The sequence below is a fragment of the Tigriopus californicus genome, chromosome 12 (assembly GCF_007210705.1).
Source record: "Tigriopus californicus strain San Diego chromosome 12, Tcal_SD_v2.1, whole genome shotgun sequence".
In the NCBI taxonomy this organism is placed as follows: domain Eukaryota; kingdom Metazoa; phylum Arthropoda; class Copepoda; order Harpacticoida; family Harpacticidae; genus Tigriopus; species Tigriopus californicus.
In genome coordinates, this window is record NC_081451.1 from 5,425,402 (window position 1) to 5,442,981 (window position 17,580).

General features: G+C 41.1%; 2 protein-coding genes across 4 annotated transcripts; both read right to left on the bottom strand.

Moving 5' to 3' along the window:
• Positions 1–538: 538 nt before the first annotated feature.
• Positions 539–9,493, bottom strand: LOC131891801 (trichohyalin-like). Its single transcript, XM_059241469.1, has 18 exons — positions 9,416–9,493; positions 9,144–9,256; positions 8,936–9,087; positions 8,619–8,747; positions 7,150–7,477; positions 6,937–7,082; positions 6,585–6,874; positions 4,996–5,066; positions 4,791–4,926; positions 4,622–4,719; positions 4,448–4,547; positions 2,810–3,019; positions 2,669–2,740; positions 2,494–2,589; positions 1,749–1,895; positions 1,584–1,689; positions 1,410–1,518; positions 539–852 (listed from the first exon to the last, which is right to left on the bottom strand). The coding sequence occupies exons 2-18, from the start codon at positions 9,252–9,254 to the stop codon at positions 634–636; spliced, it is 2,520 nt and encodes an 839-aa protein (XP_059097452.1). The 5' UTR covers positions 9,255–9,256; positions 9,416–9,493; the 3' UTR covers positions 539–633.
• A 2,028-nt stretch (positions 9,494–11,521) lies between these two features.
• Positions 11,522–17,095, bottom strand: LOC131892018 (protein Skeletor, isoforms B/C-like). Of its 3 annotated transcripts, XM_059241736.1 has the most exons (10): positions 16,880–17,095; positions 14,717–14,749; positions 13,921–14,244; positions 13,661–13,851; positions 13,481–13,590; positions 13,316–13,420; positions 13,048–13,252; positions 12,175–12,982; positions 11,875–12,107; positions 11,522–11,747 (listed from the first exon to the last, which is right to left on the bottom strand). In XM_059241736.1, exons 3-10 carry the CDS (start codon positions 14,200–14,202, stop codon positions 11,702–11,704), a joined length of 1,980 nt encoding a protein of 659 aa, XP_059097719.1. In that variant the 5' UTR covers positions 14,203–14,244; positions 14,717–14,749; positions 16,880–17,095; the 3' UTR covers positions 11,522–11,701. The 3 variants fall into 3 exon arrangements, with proteins under 3 accessions (XP_059097719.1, XP_059097720.1, XP_059097721.1); XM_059241737.1 differs by lacking the exon at positions 14,717–14,749; XM_059241738.1 differs by lacking the exon at positions 16,880–17,095 and having other exon boundaries at positions 14,717–14,958.
• Between the last annotated feature and the right edge of the window lie 485 nt (positions 17,096–17,580).

The following is a 17,580-nucleotide window of genomic DNA, read 5'->3' on the forward strand; positions in this document are numbered from 1 at the left end:
TCAAACCTTTGGTGTTTGTAATCTTTGGTCAAAGCATATTTTTAGTTCTCAATTTTGAAAACATGTTGCTGGATTACTAGTTTAGTTTCCCAAGTCTTATGATTTCAAAGTTTAACAGCGTGATGGCTAATTTTAGTATCTTTAAATTTAACCTAACTTTTAGTATCACTGTATTAAGTAATCGATCAATATTTCTCGAATTTCAAAGCAAGATACGAAATCCACTAAATGTGTAAATAATAACTAGGACTGATGCATTCCCTTTTATTAGGAGGCTAACTAATTTTTTAGGTTTTACCATGTCATGCTGATTTCAAAAAGTACCCATAAAGGGTACCATAAAGTCCCACATTATCCAATCATGATCAAAGTACTCCTGATATGAATTTATCTATCTATCTATGAGCGATTTTAATTTTCAAAAGTAAGTAAAATTCAAACCGAATGCGAAATTTCGACGAACAGAGCCTCTGAACCTTCACGAAAAGGGTACCTGAGCCTCTAATATACCAAATGCATAACTCTAACGGCAAGGGAATGTCAGAAGCTCTTCCGGGCTCTTTTATTTGTCAAACTTAGGGATTCGTGTTTAAGCATACATATTGATCATCATCAAGTCTCCTGAAAAAGAGCCTACAAATCGACGTCCTCCATTTCAATTTGAGGCTTGGACGCATTGCCCACCACTGTCTTGGAGCTCTTGTTGATGTTCACACTGGAGTCTTGTCCTTGTTTTCGCTTTTGATGTGCGTTCTCCAGATCATCGGCCATCTGACTATAAACATCCTTGGAGATCTCCCCGTGAGTGATTGCCTTAATCATTTGCTCGGCCTCTTCGTTGTCCTCGATATTCTGCAAAATGCCAGAGAGCGTGAGTTCGAATTGGAAGGGCTGCCATAAGCAATGATTCATTTATCTGCATTCCTAGGTTTCGTGACCATAACCAAAGGACACGATTTTTCCGATACGAGATCCATTAACAAGTGTGCGCATTTTAGCAATTTGATAATTAGTTAAGCTGGTTCTCCCAATAGAAAACTAGAAAGAATCTTAATCCCTAGCCTTTTGCAAACATTTTTTTAAATTTCTATTATAGAACACATTTACATAAAAACCAAAGCAGTAAGAAGCAATAATTGAGCAACACGATGGAGTACATTATTTTAGCATACCTTTTGATTATGTTATTCTTAAAAGTTGGCAAAATGTTGTTCACTTCTTTCAAGCGCTTGACTCTACCAAAGTTTGAAAAAGAATGAAGGCTTTGACCTGGTTCCAATAACTCAGATCCTTTAAACGAGCCCAATTCCAGAATAAAAGTGGAACAACTTTTGCCCGACCAATTCCCGCTCATTTGAGTTTTCCTTGTCCATGTGGTCATTAATCAAGGGGATCGTTTGAAGTCTCACCTGATCAGAACGAAGGCCAATCTTCATGGCGAGAATCTCCTGCATTATCCTCATTGATTCGTCCTCGCCCAAGGGTTCATATTTGGAACTATGCTCAGCGAGCAATTTCCTAGAAGAGCGATGTAATTTGTACCCACACATTACTTCCCCCCCAAAAAATCAGAAGAATCTTACGGCATCAACACCTTTAAGAGCGAGTTGGAAACGGTCTTTCGTTCCCGAATTTTGCTCGTGATTCGCTCCAATCTCTCTTCCTCTTCCTTCCTTTGTAGCTCGTTGACTGGAATAGCCAAAGGCCAAAGGTCATTGAATTTTGTTCGTAATTAATGTTGCACTTACTTCGATGGCCTTGATAAGGATTGGGAGCATCTTCATCTGGATAGCGTTTGAATTGTGTGACAGGAAGTTTATGGAACGTGCTTTGAGGTGGATTGTGAACATGCCGAAGGGAACCCGCCCAAGGGGCTTTTCCGTCTGATTCGTCTTCTGAAGAGAAGAGCATGAATTAAGTGTCCTCCAGCTTCAAGGTTGTCAATTTGTTGACAACCTTCACCAAGATCCATCAACTCAAATTCATCGGGGTGATGGACCAAATATTAGTTGAATTTTAAGTTCAGTCAGAATTAAAATTCTTTCTTCTTGAACTACTGACTTTACAAGAAACCACTGTCCCGGTTTTGACTTGTTTTCCACGTTTATGGACCAAATTAAAAGCACTTTTTTTGACCCGTTATGATTTTTTCATGAATTCATGACTTCGAATGATTATTCGTTTAAGGTCGCTGTCTTTAAGAAATAAATCTTTATGTTTCTTATTTTGTAAAATAAAACACTCTAAAGCGGCCCAAGGGATGCTCTTACTTAATATTTTCTATGAATAATTCTTACAACATGACCTCTCTCAATATATTAAAATCATGCCTAATTTGTGCCTCTTTTTGGTCTCAGGAATGGTAAAAGTCTTCAGTTTCTAAGTGAGATCAAGTACAATTATCATCAGTTGTATTGAAAAGGAGAATCTGGAATCTATCACCAACCATGTACGGACAAAATTCAGCAACAACTCTACTCTAAATTGAATTACCGTGCCGGCTTCTTCTCTGATTTTTATTGCGCTTGTTGTCTCTCACTGGACGGAGTGATCCAGCCCAAGGACATGGTCCAGGATCGTCGTCTCCATCTATTAGACAAAAAAAATGAGTTACATTTCCAATGGCCTCCTGAGGGTTGAAAAATGTATTTTTTGCTGTTCTCCTAACCTCTCTTCTTTTTGCGCTCCTTGGCGAAGACTTCATTCGATACAGGTTTCAAGGACCCCGCCCAAGGGTAGTCTATGTATGTACCAAACACATGTCAAAAATTAATCAATTGAACCATAGATACGTAAGCGCAAACCCCACCATAATCATCCATAGGCTTTGGGTAAAGCCCCGTTGACCCATTGTCGTCTTGTCCATTAACAGCATCTGGTTTTCGACCCTTAGCTGGTTGGTTTTGGCGTCCTGAAACATTATTGTTCACGTTGTGGTCTTTCAGTAGACCCTCTGGTATCGGATCGACCTTCGGGAGAGGCTCCTGCTCAAAGGGAGGGACTTGCTCCCTCTCTGGAACTAATTCAAGAAATTGTTGTCAATACAGATTATTGACCAATGGCCCTCTCTGGAATGGGGGACCTGAACTTGTCTCCTTTCGCAAAAAGAAAACCAGTCTAACCGGTTAAGCTGGTGATTTGTGAATGGGACCAAGCCCTTCTTTACAGGTGCACTTCCATTTTGAGATCCAAGTATTTAGCCCTCAATCTCTGTATATGTCATAAAAATTGTCAAGAATTTCGACTATATCGATTTCACCCTCTCAACGCAACTCTCATTTACCAATCACTTCAACTCAGCAATAACCAAGGTCAAGGCACGAACTCCTAGAAATATGGACTGGGAACACGCTCCAAATCGGCCTGCTCTTGGTCATAGACACTATGAGCCACTTTTCGAAATGAAGTAATAAAATAAGAAATGTAGAAATTTTCAATTAAAGGTAAGTCATTGTTATGCTCTCTCCCTCTAAATTGGCTTGGGTCAAAGTTATGATGTCAAAAGCCGTTTTAGCTGACCAAGAACAGACCGAAAAAAAATCAAATTTTATTCATTGATTACTGCAGTGATGGCCAAATCTCCTGAGTACCCCAAACATAGTTTTAGGCTCAAGTTTGGCCAAGTTCACCTATTCGACAAGATGTTGCCATCATTTTTATTGATAATTTTGAAGTAAGTGAATGGTTTGGGAGGTACGAAACTTTCGTTTCCATCCGCAGTCCAAATTTCTAGAACCCCGTGGCCAGGACCAGGATCGGCAGTAAAAGTTTTAGGTTATGAAATTTGACAATTTGAACAAATCAAAGGCAGTTTTCTTAGCAAAATTCAAATCCTTTTCTAATGAAGTGTTTTTTATTGTGTTTTAATGTTCTATAGGATATTGTATTAACAATATAATCTTGTAAAACGACAAATTCTAGCCAATTTTAAAACTAAGGTATTAAGCAGAACAATGAATTGCACTTGATCAAGTAATTACATAAATGCTTAAACATACTATAAGCATTTTTTATCCATTAATTTTTAAATTTAACATATTTTTTTATCAAGCATTGTAATTATGCGAGTCAAGTCATGCTTGAATCATTTTCTTATATTGTTGTCGGCATGAATGTACAAAGTCTAATTGGTTCTTACCGTAGAAAGGCTGTGCCCGTCAGAGGTCGCTTTTCATACTCGTACTCTTCTCCTAGAGAGCCCTAGGCATACCCATTAGTTGCAATAAAAGCTCATCCTTGTTAAAGAGAAGTCGTCTCTTGAAGTCCAACATCAAAAGATAAAATAGACCAAGGCTAAATTTCAACTGAACTGCCATTAACTTATGCAATTCATTAATCATATTATTTACTATTCCTATTGTATCAATGATCATGGTCGAATTCATTTGTCTAGCCTATCATTAGCTAGCGGACTCCAAGAGTCAAGAGCTGAAATACGAGACCTTACCGGTTACATTTTGGTGCTCTTGGGGCACCTCAGCGTGTGGCTTTTCCTCCATAACGGGCTCAGCTTTGTGAACCACGGTTGGTTGATCTTCCAACTCGATCTAAAAACATTATTTGAATGGAAATGAATATCATCATTCACTCAAAGTTTATTCCAATGTATGGTGGACCTTGCCTTCTCTTTTGGCGGAGGAGCACTTAATTCCTCTTCAAGGTGCTCCTCCTCATCCAAATTGATACCATTTTGAAATGGCTTCTGTTTGGGTTGGTTTCCTTGAAGCATGAAGAAGAAATCAAGTAAGGCGCGAGGAACAAATTACTCCCAAATTCATAATCTAGTTCACCTTTGATTTGATCAACAATGGCTTTGTACAAGGCGGGATTACTCGCTGCAAGGTTCTCCAGGTTCTTGAGTACATCAATCAATTCATCTGGAGAGGGTTCATAACCCTTGGAATGGCCGTTCTCTTCCATACTAGCCTAAGTTATTGGAATAGGGAGTCGTTCTAATCTCTTGGCATTGGTCATGCATCTCCTGGGCGATCTTACCTGCATTGCTCCAACGAGTTGTGCCACTAGTTGATTATCTAAATCCTCTTGACTGGGAGGGTTGGATTGCTCTGGAAAATGTGATTAGAAAATGGCAGTACGAGTGCTTTCAGGTTCCCACAAAGACAAACAATGTTGTTAAGAGCTCCTGATCTGGGAGAGCAAAGTGTCCAAATGGACATTTGAGAAGGAAGAAAGTGTCCTGAGCTTTCCTTCAAAAGAATCCGGGATCACTCATTCCAGACCCTCTTAGTTGACCTTGAAATTACACATTGTTAACAAGTTCTTGGCCGAAAAATTGAAGCGTCCCTGACTACTGAAACTAAGTTATTAAGGCGGTGGGTTTTCCGAGTTTTGATTAGTTGGATAGGATCTAGAGGATTACCTAGTTTGTTTCGCGTTTCTTTCTTTGTCAGCTGATCAGTATAATTGACAGATCTGTTTGCATGGCCAACAGAGTCTGTTGACTTGAGTTAGTAGAGCAATGAGGGTGGCTTGTACGGTCTTTTGAAATAGAAATGTCTAACATTCTTCGGAGCTTTTAGTGAACTTTCAAATCTGATAAAGAACCACTCCAAAATTGGACAGACAGGCAGAGCATTTTCTCCCAGAAACAACTGAATATGTATTCCTGCAAAATGTGCAAGTTTTACCTTTAGATTGAGAGGTTAAGTATTAAAATGAGTAGTCTCTATCCACCGAACACATTTGTATTTTTCCATGAATTAGTAGGTTAGTTTGAGTACCCATAGCTAGAGCCGGCCCAAAGTTAGAAAACGTCAATTTTACAATTTCTAAAGCCAAGGAGAAAAAAAAAACCATTTTTACAATTTCATGCCATGCATATGATAATTTCGCAATCATTTGGCAATTTCAGACACTGTTCTTCAATCTATTTGTGTGTTTTCAGGGGACAAATATTGTTTAGAAACTCTTGATTTTTTGGGGGGGGGGGTGAATTCAGGTCAGCGTTTTCAAGTTTTCTTTACGTGATTCCGCTTTTACTCCCTTTTTTCTGAAAATATTGAAACCATGCAAATAAGAACCAGGAAGAGATGTTGTTCCTTTGAAAAACTTGTGATTTCCCAAACTGCAAAGACTTGTCCAATTATTGCAGTGAAAATAATGTTTTTTCAAGAAATATAGATAATTACTAGGCCTAATCTTGGAAAAAATACTTTCCAATATTGGATTTTGTTGAAGAAGTGCATCTTCCTAAATTTAGCAATCCTCCACTCATGAGTGACATAAAACGATGTAGAGTTTTAACAATCGTCAAGAAAAAAACAAATCTTTACGGAGTCAAAACTAGCCTTTACTGCCCTCCTAAATTAATTGATTGGCGCCTATGTTTTGGCACGTTGATCTAGAAGTTGCTGTCCCAATTCAAGCATTCTTTAAATGAAAACTCACATTGAACAAAGATCAATTTAAGCTGCCAATTTTCACCCTAAGCTTCTCCGTCCGTGGTTGGAGATATCTCTGGTTAAGTTGTAACTTCTCTATCTCTATCTCTCTGTCCATCTTACGGAGGTTCCAAGTTTACAAGAGAGGTCTGCAGATTGCACAAAATGATTGACTTGACTTACGTTGGTGTTTGGTCTCTTCTTTGGATTGGTCCCTTGCCAGTTGCTCTTCCAACTCCTTGGCCTTTCTCTCTTGTTCCCTCTGTTCGGCTTCTTTAGCGGCAGCTACCGCTTTCTTTTCCTCTTCAATCCTTTGACGGATTTCATCGCGTCTTCTTTCGGCTTCAGCAATCTCTTGTTCACGCTTCTCTTGCTCCATCTGGATCAGTCTTTGCTGCTCTTCAAAGAATTTTTGCTGCATCTCTTTGACCTCTATCTCTGATAATCCGGGATCAAGAATGGAATGAGGCTCGCTAAAGGATTGATTGGTCATAACCAAATTAACCCATGAAAATGTACGTGCCTCCTGATCTACCTGTAGAAATGACAATGTGAAGTGGCCACAGGTGCAACCACTGGCTCTGTGGCAAATTGGGTTCGCAGCACTCTCTTCAAACCTTGGCCATCTCGCTTGACCCAAGGGCAGTTCCAATCTTTCCTCAAAGTCGGTTTCAGAACATCCTGGGAACATGAAGATCTTTTTTATTGTGTACTCAGCTGGTCCGTGACGATGATAAAGGGTCTGTACCTTGAACCCCACCGCTCTGCGATCTCCTGGAGGAAGTCCATTGTATCTAGGATCTTCCTTGATACTCTGTTGAGAGTGGATGACTGGTCGTTCGTCTGGGCGCTTGGCCAAGACCTGGGGATCCTCATGGATCGTTTGATCGGTTTGCTGGGCAACAATCACTTCATTGCAGATGGGCTCGACTACAGGGACCCTGGCGTCGTCTACCCGATCCTCTGTTTGTAGGCCAAGAACCACTTCATTGCATGCTGGCTCATCCACTGGGACCCTGGTCTCCTCTGCTTGGGATTCTTCGACAGTATTGAGCTTAATTTCTGCGTGGGTTGTCCTATAATCAGTTGGGTCAATCTTAGTCATGGGCGGAGAAATATTCGGATCCAAACAGAGGGACTTTTGTACATATTGAGAGCTTTAACGAGGTAGTGTATTGAGTCAGCTTATGACTTAGTGTGAGACAGACGTAGAAATGGAAGAAGAAGATGAACATCGAGCTCCAACAAATTGTGGGAATGAATAAAAACATGTGGAAAGAAGCCATTTGCCCAATATTGAGTGGGCTTTAATTTTTTCTTGTAAATGATAAAATGTTCATAAACATGTGTCAAATTAATATGATAACTAGTACTAAAAGAGAAAGGGCAAGGTATTTTCCATGCAATGAAACTGCAAATGACATTTCCATTTTCTATGATTTGTTCAAAATCGACCCTACTTCTAAAGTACCGATCAGTACAGTAAGCACTTCAATATGACTCGTAATGCACAAATCGTTTTACAATTTTTGAAAGAGACTGAAAGAAGTGACTCTAGCGTTGTGGAGGCATTAAATATGGTTCAAGGTTTGTGAGTCATTTCAAATGAGCCAAATTTATTTCCAAAAGGAGACTAATTTCATCTCACAATTTGGAGGAAAGGAAGTCATCATTTTTCGGCTCGTTTACAACCTTAGCGCATTGATTGAAGGTACCCTTTATTGAAATGTCCCTTTTGTGAAAATCTGTGCAAACAAACTAATTGAATATGTTGTGTGAATATTACGTAACTTTTGAGCCCTTAAAACATTGAAATGGCAGTAAATATGCGACACAATAACTATATGGTACGAAAGAGAGAGACAGCGAGGAGAGAGAAGAGGAAGAAAATTAAACTTGGATATAAAAATAGCTCAGTTTCATGGAGGGAAAAAATCGAACCTGAAGAGCTCAACAAGTACGACACGGAGTATGCGGAAACCACTCTTCAAAGTTAATCGAGATTTTTTTCTAGAAAGATTTTTCGTCAACCTTGATTCGTGGATTTGAAACGATGGGGATAATAGTGTATGTACATGAAGTTTGGTCTGCAGGGGTTCCAAATTTGAATACAGGGGGGAGACACAGAGAGAGAGAGACAGAGAACAGCGAAGGGATTACAGTGGCCACGCACACTGGCGCGTATCGAAGGCGATCTGGCCACCCTGACATTGTCACCTTTCCATCTCAACCCGATTGGTGAGGAAGGCCTCACTGTCCTGGAAAACCTCAGTTTTGCCCTGGCCCAAAACAATGCTGAATGCCGTGGACGACTTCTCATAAGAGGTTTTCCTTCCTGTGCAGGAACTAAATAAGGGTCTTGCCGTTAACTTAAATATGTATGCACCTCTGCTTTGCATTCTCTGTATATCAGAGACAACGATTGCCTAGGTTTCGTGAGAAGCGCACAGAATCATTGTCCTGAGGCTCACGAAACCTAGCTAGTTTTGGTTTCTAAGAAAGTCCATAGAGGGGTGAAATAAGGTACATCCTACCGTTCAATGACCATGTCGAAGGAGTCCTCGCCCTTGGCAATTTCTTCACACGCGTCTTCATAGGTAAAGCCCTCTGCCTCTTCCCCGTTGATCTTGATCAAGATGTCTTCAATTTTCAATCCGAGTCGCTCAGCGATACTTTTTGAATGAATCTGGATGGAAGGATCTTAGCACTTGGGTTGTAAGCTCAAACTGATGGAGAACTTACATGAGATATACTCAATGGCTCATCAAAGGCCTTGCCACCAGTGATGTTAAATCCCCAAGGCTCATCCCGCACGTCACGGAACAAGCTCACTGTGATTAGCTCAGCTGGCATGGCTGCGGAAAATCAGTACTTTGATATCGGGAGGTCCTCACACTACCTATGGTTTGACCTTGTGCACGGGTATCATTCCAAAATGGATTGGATTGCAAATGGATTTGCCTTCAAGCAAGGTCGCTACAAAGGAAAGATGATCCTACCTTACGTTAGGTTACCTAATCGTGATGATCCTTCACTCTCACTCTCTACTTCACCGATGTCCTCCGTCGAGTCCTCGCTTTCACGTTCAAACAGCATTGCTCTGCTCTCGTTTGTGGCATGGCCTAAAAAGTGTCCTCAGCGACCTCGCCTCACCTGCCTGAGGTCACAGAAGTGAAACCCCCCCAACGAGCGAGAGAGATCGGAATCTATAGCTAGTCTTCTATTCGTTGGCCACGAGGATCTGAAATTCTTTCGGAGCGGGCATTTTTGCCGTTTTTTCTTTTTGGCTTTTAGATGCACAATGCAACATTTAATATGATCATAAAGTGGAGATTGGACTTGAGAACAACATATCAATCTCTCGTTCATTCATTTGTTCATTCTTGACATGAAGAGGGAAGAAAGCCTGTGCATTGTTTATGTGAATATTTCACCCATAGCGCTCAAAGTTCCATTCAACACGCGAAGAATCCGATTCGAGAGCGACTTTCCATTTTTCTCGTCCCTCAGCACCAGAATTGACCCTTCTTTCTCAAAATATGTAAAAATGCGTCTTCAGGTTTCATAGGATGATTTAGGAAGCTACACTTATCATCTCACCAGGTGGCGCTAAAAGCGCAATTCGAGAAATAATTTATGTTAATTGTTTTCAATTGACAGAGGTTTGGTCCATAAATGTTGGTTGAAGTTACTTAAGCCTTGATTTGATCAAGCAGGATGCCAACTAATAGATCTTTATAAACCATTACCTCTAAAGTGATGCCATTTAAGTAACTGAGCAAATCTCTAAAATGAAAAAAAAAAATTAGCTTTGTGACTTGATTCATGCATCTCAATCCTTTCTCACACCCTTATCACTTCTTCAGCCATTGTGTATTGGAAGACAATCTGCTTTCCATTGTGCTACCTTTGGTCTGACTTTTGATTAGCCGAATCAAGCTCCTTTGTGTGGACGTATTCCTGAATACAACAGTGTGAGTGTTTTCATATAAGCTGAAAATTCTACAGAAACGAAGATTGAAAAGGTAGATTCATTGTTAATAAGACCTTTATTTTTCTAACCTAATCTATCTTATCCTACCTAACCCTATCCTATCTCTGTTGATGTGTTGCAATGGTCTCTAATCCTGCGGGGCTCGATTGTAAGGGTCTTACAAACGTACACATCTTTGTTTTCAAATTTGATTTTAAGTTTGAAAAAAAACGAATCTCAAACCTTCATTTTATCAAGGTAAGTGTTGTCTCATAATTCCCATGACCAAGGAGACTGTTCAAAAATTAACTGCAATTATGTAGTTATTTCCAAGACACATCAGAAATATTTCAACTGAAACGTTGACCTCAGAAATATGGTCATAAGCATATATGTGCTATGAGAATCATATTTCCATAAGTTGTATGTTGCCCATTCATGCAGCCATTCCGAAGGTTAAAGTAAAAGATAAAAATAGATGTGATAGTGGAGCAGGAATATCTTTTTATTGGGACACCCATCCATCATCAGATGATAGGCCAAGGCCAAGTATAAAAATGAAACAAATCGTTCCGTTGAATAAAATGTCAGCGTCATCTCTTAAGCTGATTAAAACGTTGTTAATAAATGGCTCAATACCGTTCCTTTCACGCGCAAAAGTTAATGATACAAGTATTTGAATAACTAAAACTTTGACGATGTTGATGCTTTGCTTTCTACATCGAGGGTAATCCAAGTTGTTGGCTATTTTCCCTTTTTCAAAAGTGGCATGATGACAAATTTATAAATAAGTTGTGCAAGCCTGAAAAAGTAATTCATTTTGGCGCGTGAGATGAACCAGGTCGTAGCACATTGTTAAAAACGGTTATCATCATGAATGGACTACCCCTTCAACCTATCTATTAGTTAGGGCTTGTTAAACGTTAAGTTAGTATCCAACATGTAATTCAAAGACAAGTCTGCTCAGAATCCGCAAGTTGAACAGCTTTCTTAGTGCCTTGAAGGATAAAGTTGCAAGTTGAGCGCTTGCCAAGTTTTCTAGGGATACTCATGAACAGCAAATTGAGCGCAATGCTCAAAGTAAAGACTGGCTCTGTCCCCAAAGCTCACGAAAAGAGAAAGATGAACAATCAGAGAAGCACTGACACCATGACCGAAAAAATGAGCTTTTATTCAGCTGGCATTCGGCAAAAGCGATTTTTTTGAGGAGGAAACTTTTGACACACTCAAACACATATAAAAAGATGCTTTATCCCTGTGGGATAAAGAACGATAGAGAAGTAAAGACTAGAGTACAAGCTCCAATATTGATGGAGGGCGCAAGCAACTATTGGTCGCACTGGTCAACGACGTGGATTTTCCAGCCCAAGTATCTGGAAGGAATGCAAGGAAGCGACGTTATGAAAGCAGGCCATTGTTTAGGCATGTCGAATGTAGATACAAGGATTCGGAATCGGAACCGGTCCTTGCTCATATGATGAGACTGAACATTGTACTCACCGATGGGTGTAACATTGATAGTAAACCTCGTCCGGCGTATCCCTGTCCGGCGTCCACTGAATGATCCCTGGTTGTCCTTCTTCACATTGAAGGGTAAGGGAGCGTTGGTAGCCTCCAAAAGAGGTGAAACCGTCGGCAGGCTCACTAGGATCCTCTTTCCACTCACACAGCCTTCCAGTGGCCACTGGTTTGGGTCCCAATCGAGATTGTTCAATTCCAGCAAAAACCGTAACCTGAGAACAAGGTCCCAAAGTAAATCGACGCAACGTTTTACAGGGTTTATGCGGCAACCTATCATACCTTTTTACGCTGCTCCGGCGTCATGAACTCGTAGCCTCCCTCGGGATCATCCGTAATATAGAAGGGATGGTAACCGGCGGGTTGAGAGGGGTCAAGACCGCCCTCAATCACAAAAGTGTAGGTCTTCCCGCGGACCACGTAGATTTCCGGAATGAGAAGACCATTCACGTACCAAGCAATACCCCAACCCACATGCCCGGTAATGGCTTGGTAGCCTTGCTCACCACCGGTAGGGCCAATCTGAGCAAAGTAAACACTATCTTCCGGTTCGTGACACTGGATGGCCGGGATAAACCATGGGTCCTTGGTTCCACGAGCTGGGGCAGGGGTGGGTCTATTCACCCGACCACCTCCAGTGTCCGGTTTGCCAGCAATGGGACAGTTCCATTGAGGTATGCGCCCAAAATCAAAGGCCAATTCATCTCTGATTCGCTTTGAGTGGTAGGAGGTCTCGCCTTTGGAATTGATGGGGCCAATGGCCCAGATCACGGATTGGGACTGATTGGTTAGAATTGAGCTATCGAAGCGCCCATCACCATTCAAGGGTTGGCGGTAGGTGAGCATGGTATAGTCATTGATGATGGCGGAGTTCAGGAGGCGCACGTCGTTTTTACCACGGGGGATGTTCTTATCTGGGCAGGCCCCTCGCCCGCCAGCACACTGGCTCTTGGCATCCAGGTAGTAATCTTCGGCAAATCCCTGACCCGTGTTGTGGTCCATCCAAGCTACAGTCACATCGCCACCAATCATCTTGATCCTCTGGGGGTCGCCCGACAACCCAAACGCCATATATTCATTCTTGTCCAATCTTTGAATGTTAAAATGGAACATTTTACATTATGTAATTCTATGATTTAAGCAAAAAATACTTACTTAGCCACCAATTGAGTCACGATGCTACGTCCAGCAATGGCCCAACGAACCTCAAAGCCCTGGCTAGGGTCAAGGATTTCACAGTTCAACTTGGTTTGAGGTTCAATCCCCAACATCCTCAACGATGGAGGCACGTTCAAGTCTTTGGGGATTCGAATGCTGCCAAAATCCACAAAAAATGCCACGCACCAGATGGACAACCAATCTGAGGGTTCAAAGGAATTAAGTTCGCCCTTTTCTTCCAATAATTGTTATGAAGATAACTAACCGATGTCAAAGACCGTGATATCACTGGGCAGAACCACCACTAACGTTTTTTTCCCGTATTTTTTGAGGGGCTCGTTGGAACCATTCTCGTCGGCAATGTAATTTCCTGCGGGTTAGGAGTCATATTATTGATCTTGACATGAACACGTCATTGGGACTTCCTTACCTTCAGGCCCAGGTCGAGTGCCTTTGCCGACCCAAAAATGAGCGTCCGGAGCAGTGCCGTCATAACTGAAGGACGGGATCAGGAATGTTTGAGCATCAACCACCACAATGCTACGGAAGACAAAATGTTAGTGGTCAAAGTCACGATAACTTCCATCCCGAGTGCATAACCATCACTCACCTCTCGGATTTGACATCGTGGATCCCATCAAAGGGTGAGATCTTCTGGGGTCTAGGGTATGGCACTCGGTCCGGGAAGACGAGCTCTCCGAAATTGACACCAAAGGCTCGGCACCAGACGGACAGCCATTTGATATCCTTGACGGTCTTTCCTCCAGGTAAAGTGAGGACGATATTCTTCGTCCTGTAAGACTAGATGGGCATCCAATTCAAGGGACTGCCCGATTTCTTCTAATGTATACATGTCTTTCTACCACTTACACTGAGGACATCTTCCGTGCCCTTTTCGTTGGCAATGATGTAGCCATCTTCTGACGGGACTCCCGATTCTCCGGCATAAAAATAAGCGTCGGGTCCTTGACCATCATACGAAAATCCCTTGATGAAGAGTGTCCGAGAGTCCACAGTGTATACGTCGCCGGTGATGCCATGAAACCGGTTGGTGAAGCTTCCGATCAGGTTTCCGTAGTAGTCGTTGGCCTTAATCTGGTAGGCACTCAGTACCAGCACCACAGAGGCGAGTATGTGTGATTGAGGTCTCATGGTGGATTTGATTTTGAACAATTGCACTACACCATCCAGTCACTGAAATTTTAAGACGTAGGTAGAGGTGGCCAATTGGTGCAAATGCCTAGTTTCGGGCCAGAAGTGATGTCTCTTTGGCAATTAAAATTTGTTTTGACAATGTCATGATGAAGGTGTTTTTTCCTTGATTGAGACCTACTTTCAAATGCGCGCACTGCTATAACTTAACGCTTATGGGTTGCATCGGTAATGTTCGGAATATGATTCAAGTATCGTCTTTACAAAACTTTTTAATTTGTTTTTTTTTTTTTTCAAATTTAGAGAATAAATTTGCGAGATGTTTTTGGAAACATTTACTTTCTTCCCCTTGAAGTCAGATTCGATCCAGAATGAATTGCCTGAGAAGGGCATTGATTTGATGAGTTAATATTCAGTTTTCTGAGCCATTTTAGATATTTGATTGCCTATCGACAAATCTGTTTTGGACCAGTCTGCAATCACCGATTCGCCACAGGATCCCGGAATAACTCACCCCTCTTTCATCATTGCTCAATCATTAGTGGGTCTGAAAACGAAAAGAAACCACTGTAGCCGTACTGGGCACCAACAATCAAGGCTAAGGAATCGTCCTCTTCAACAAACGTGGCATCTATCTATCACATTAGATCAGGTTATGGTGGATGGCATTGTTAGATGTGTGAACAGGGCACTTCCAACAAGGATATCCGTCGCAACGCTCTAGGAGCTCGAAGAGTCAACCAACCAACCAACCAACCGACCCACCGACCGACCGACCAACCGACCGACCAACCACCGTTGGTTTGGTTGAAGTAAGCAATTATCTTATTTTTCAAAGCTCAATGGCAATCAGTCTTGTTAAGACGAGAGTGCTTGATGCTTATCAAATGACTTCCTTTCAGGCAATTCAATAACAACATGCCAAGATGCTGATTTACGGGTATGCAAATCAGAATGCCTGGTGGCTCTTGAGTAGAAAATGAAGAAAGTTGTACCAGTCATTCATTCCCGGTCATGGCTTAAATTATAACTTTCTTGTCCAAGGTTGAGTGTCTATGTGCTTCATTCATTCATTTCAGAGCGGGAGTAACAAGATCAGAATGCATTACAGGTAGAACTGAAGGAAGTGAACGTTCATTTCCCGAAGGTTGGTTGATGTTCACTTTAAAATCCCAGATCATGCATGACATTCCATTTTGAGGCTGATCCGTTGTTGAAGGTTTCTTGACCTTTGTGCTCCTGGTACTAGATAACCATCAAGCAATGCGAGTCTATGCACGAGGAAAATCAGGCATAAATTGTTAAAAAGATACAGAATAAGGAACGGAACAATTGAGAAAAAGAACAGTGCTTCATTTGGCAAAGGTGCATTCGGAAATAAGTTTCTCGATAATTTCTTTAGCCCAGAACTCAAACAAGTTAGGTGGCGCTTGATAATGTACTTATTTGATAAGTAATACATGTAATACCACCATACAATTTTATTGGCTTGCGCAACATTTTTACTGGAGATTACTGCTTAGACAAAATGCAAAATATGATTGGCTAAGACTTTAAACGCATGATGACATAACTTCAAATAGATACCATTTTAATCCCTTCCTATCAGGAAAGCTTTGTGATAGTAATGTATATTAAAATTGTTCTTAACAACGGTGCTAAAATGAACCACTATGGTTTGCCCATGGGGGAAAATACGAACCCACCCACTGATAGAACCATTACAATTGCTTGAAAATGTAGTTGTTATAGTTTCTTTCAGCTAGTAAAAGTTCAGACATGCTTTTACGAAAATATTATAACAAACGCTATGATATAACTTGCCAGAGCGACTAAATTGTTTTTTTTTTTTTTTGCAATCGTTAACATCAACACAAAGACTGTAATTCCAGATTTTGAACCGCACTAAACTTTAAGGAATGGGAAAAGAGGGCTTTTCGAAGAGATGCACACGTGAACATTCGACGGTACTTTATGCCTGATCTGATGATCTCTTGAGACAAAGTGTGTTAGAATCAAGACCCAACGCCCCAGATTTTTAGCTACCTGAATTGGGTGGTACATGCAATCCTGTACAATGAACAAAGTAAACTCAGACAATACAGTTAGAGACTAATTATCCACTTCCCTTCACTTTGGCTCAAATCAGTCACACTAAAACAGTGCAAAGAACTCCTAACTGAGGGGGGGAGGGGGGTCTCTGAGCAAGTCATCTGGAATATTCAAGCTACGTAAATGTCGCCAGGGTTGTGTTTTCAAGGACAGAGCAATTTGATAATGATCTTTGAGGAACTTTTTTCCCCTCGGCATCCATTGGTTTGGGAAGGATTGGGAAAAATCCACAAACTGGTTTGAGTCCTCTTCAGCTCTTATTTCGGGATTGACCTTTAGAAACGAATTTTGAATCGAAGCCCCGGGTTGGTAACATGAAACTTATCGGCAGAGATGATGCACCTGCATTCATACCTCAAGGTCTACTCATTATTCCTCGGGATGCTGGTTTTTACCATGGTCAGTTACATGTGGTGGCAATTTTGGTCTAAAGTACATGACCTCGTTCGTTGAAAACGCCGGTCTTGGTTAGTTCATGTGTCTATCCAATTCCAGGAAGTATGTACAATAAGGCAGTACCTAGTTTAATGTTATGCGTTATGTACATGCAAACTGGCGTCCTTACCATTATGAGAAGATGTGAATGGCACCTTTGTATCCTCACTCACTGTCTCCTTGAGATGTTTTGGCAATGTTTCTCGATTGACGGAATAGATGGTTGAAAAGGACACTTTCCTTGGTTTGGGTCTAACTCTACGAATCTGGACTCAAGAGTTCACGGAGAATGTAGGACAGAAGGCAGCTCAAGTATTGGAGGTTTGATCCCTGAGAAGGCTCTGTTTTGACTGCCATCCTTCACTCTTGGCAAGGCAATTTTAAGTCACAGACCCAGAGTGGCTATAGATGAAATACTGGAGTTTACGTTCTTCCATTTAGTAATTTTCTATATGTATACCGAGAGTGCCGATTTTGAAGGGTTCAAGTTTAATCAATTCAAAAACCATGCAAACATGAGGCGAGAAAAGGTTGCGTGACATGAAGAAAATAAGTCCAACAGTTAAAGATAGATATGAGTGCAATTTGCCAATTTTGATTGGCCAGTTAATAGCAATGATGAACAATATCCTTATGATTATTATATTTGTTTTTTTGTTCATGTTTACCTCATGTCCATTTTTTTTGTCACCAAAGGCCAGTCTCGGTTGAAAAAGAATGTAATGCCTTTGCTCAATTTTGGCTAGTTAATTCTAACAACAGGCTATAAAAAACAGCAAAACATGGAATAAGGAACTTTACAATGCTAAAAAAACGGCAAAAAAATTTGAA

What these genes read in the sequence shown, in the direction of transcription:
- LOC131891801 (XM_059241469.1), bottom strand. Translation starts at nt 9,254, where the DNA reads ATGCCAGCTGAGCTAATCACAGTGAGCTTGTTCCGTGACGTGCGGGAT. An exon ending in TCAGAGAAGAAGCCGGCACG is followed by an intron (nt 1,896 to 2,493) that starts GTAATTCAATTT and finishes TCTTCTCTTCAG; the next exon opens with AAGACGAATCAGACGGAAAA. An exon ending in TTGGCCTTCGTTCTGATCAG is followed by an intron (nt 853 to 1,409) that starts GTGAGACTTCAA and finishes GGCATTTTGCAG; the next exon opens with AATATCGAGGACAACGAAGA.
- LOC131892018 (XM_059241737.1), bottom strand. Translation starts at nt 14,202, where the DNA reads ATGAGACCTCAATCACACATACTCGCCTCTGTGGTGCTGGTACTGAGT. An exon ending in CACTCGACCTGGGCCTGAAG is followed by an intron (nt 13,421 to 13,480) that starts GTAAGGAAGTCC and finishes CCTAACCCGCAG; the next exon opens with GAAATTACATTGCCGACGAG. An exon ending in GTGACTCAATTGGTGGCTAA is followed by an intron (nt 12,983 to 13,047) that starts GTAAGTATTTTT and finishes TAACATTCAAAG; the next exon opens with ATTGGACAAGAATGAATATA.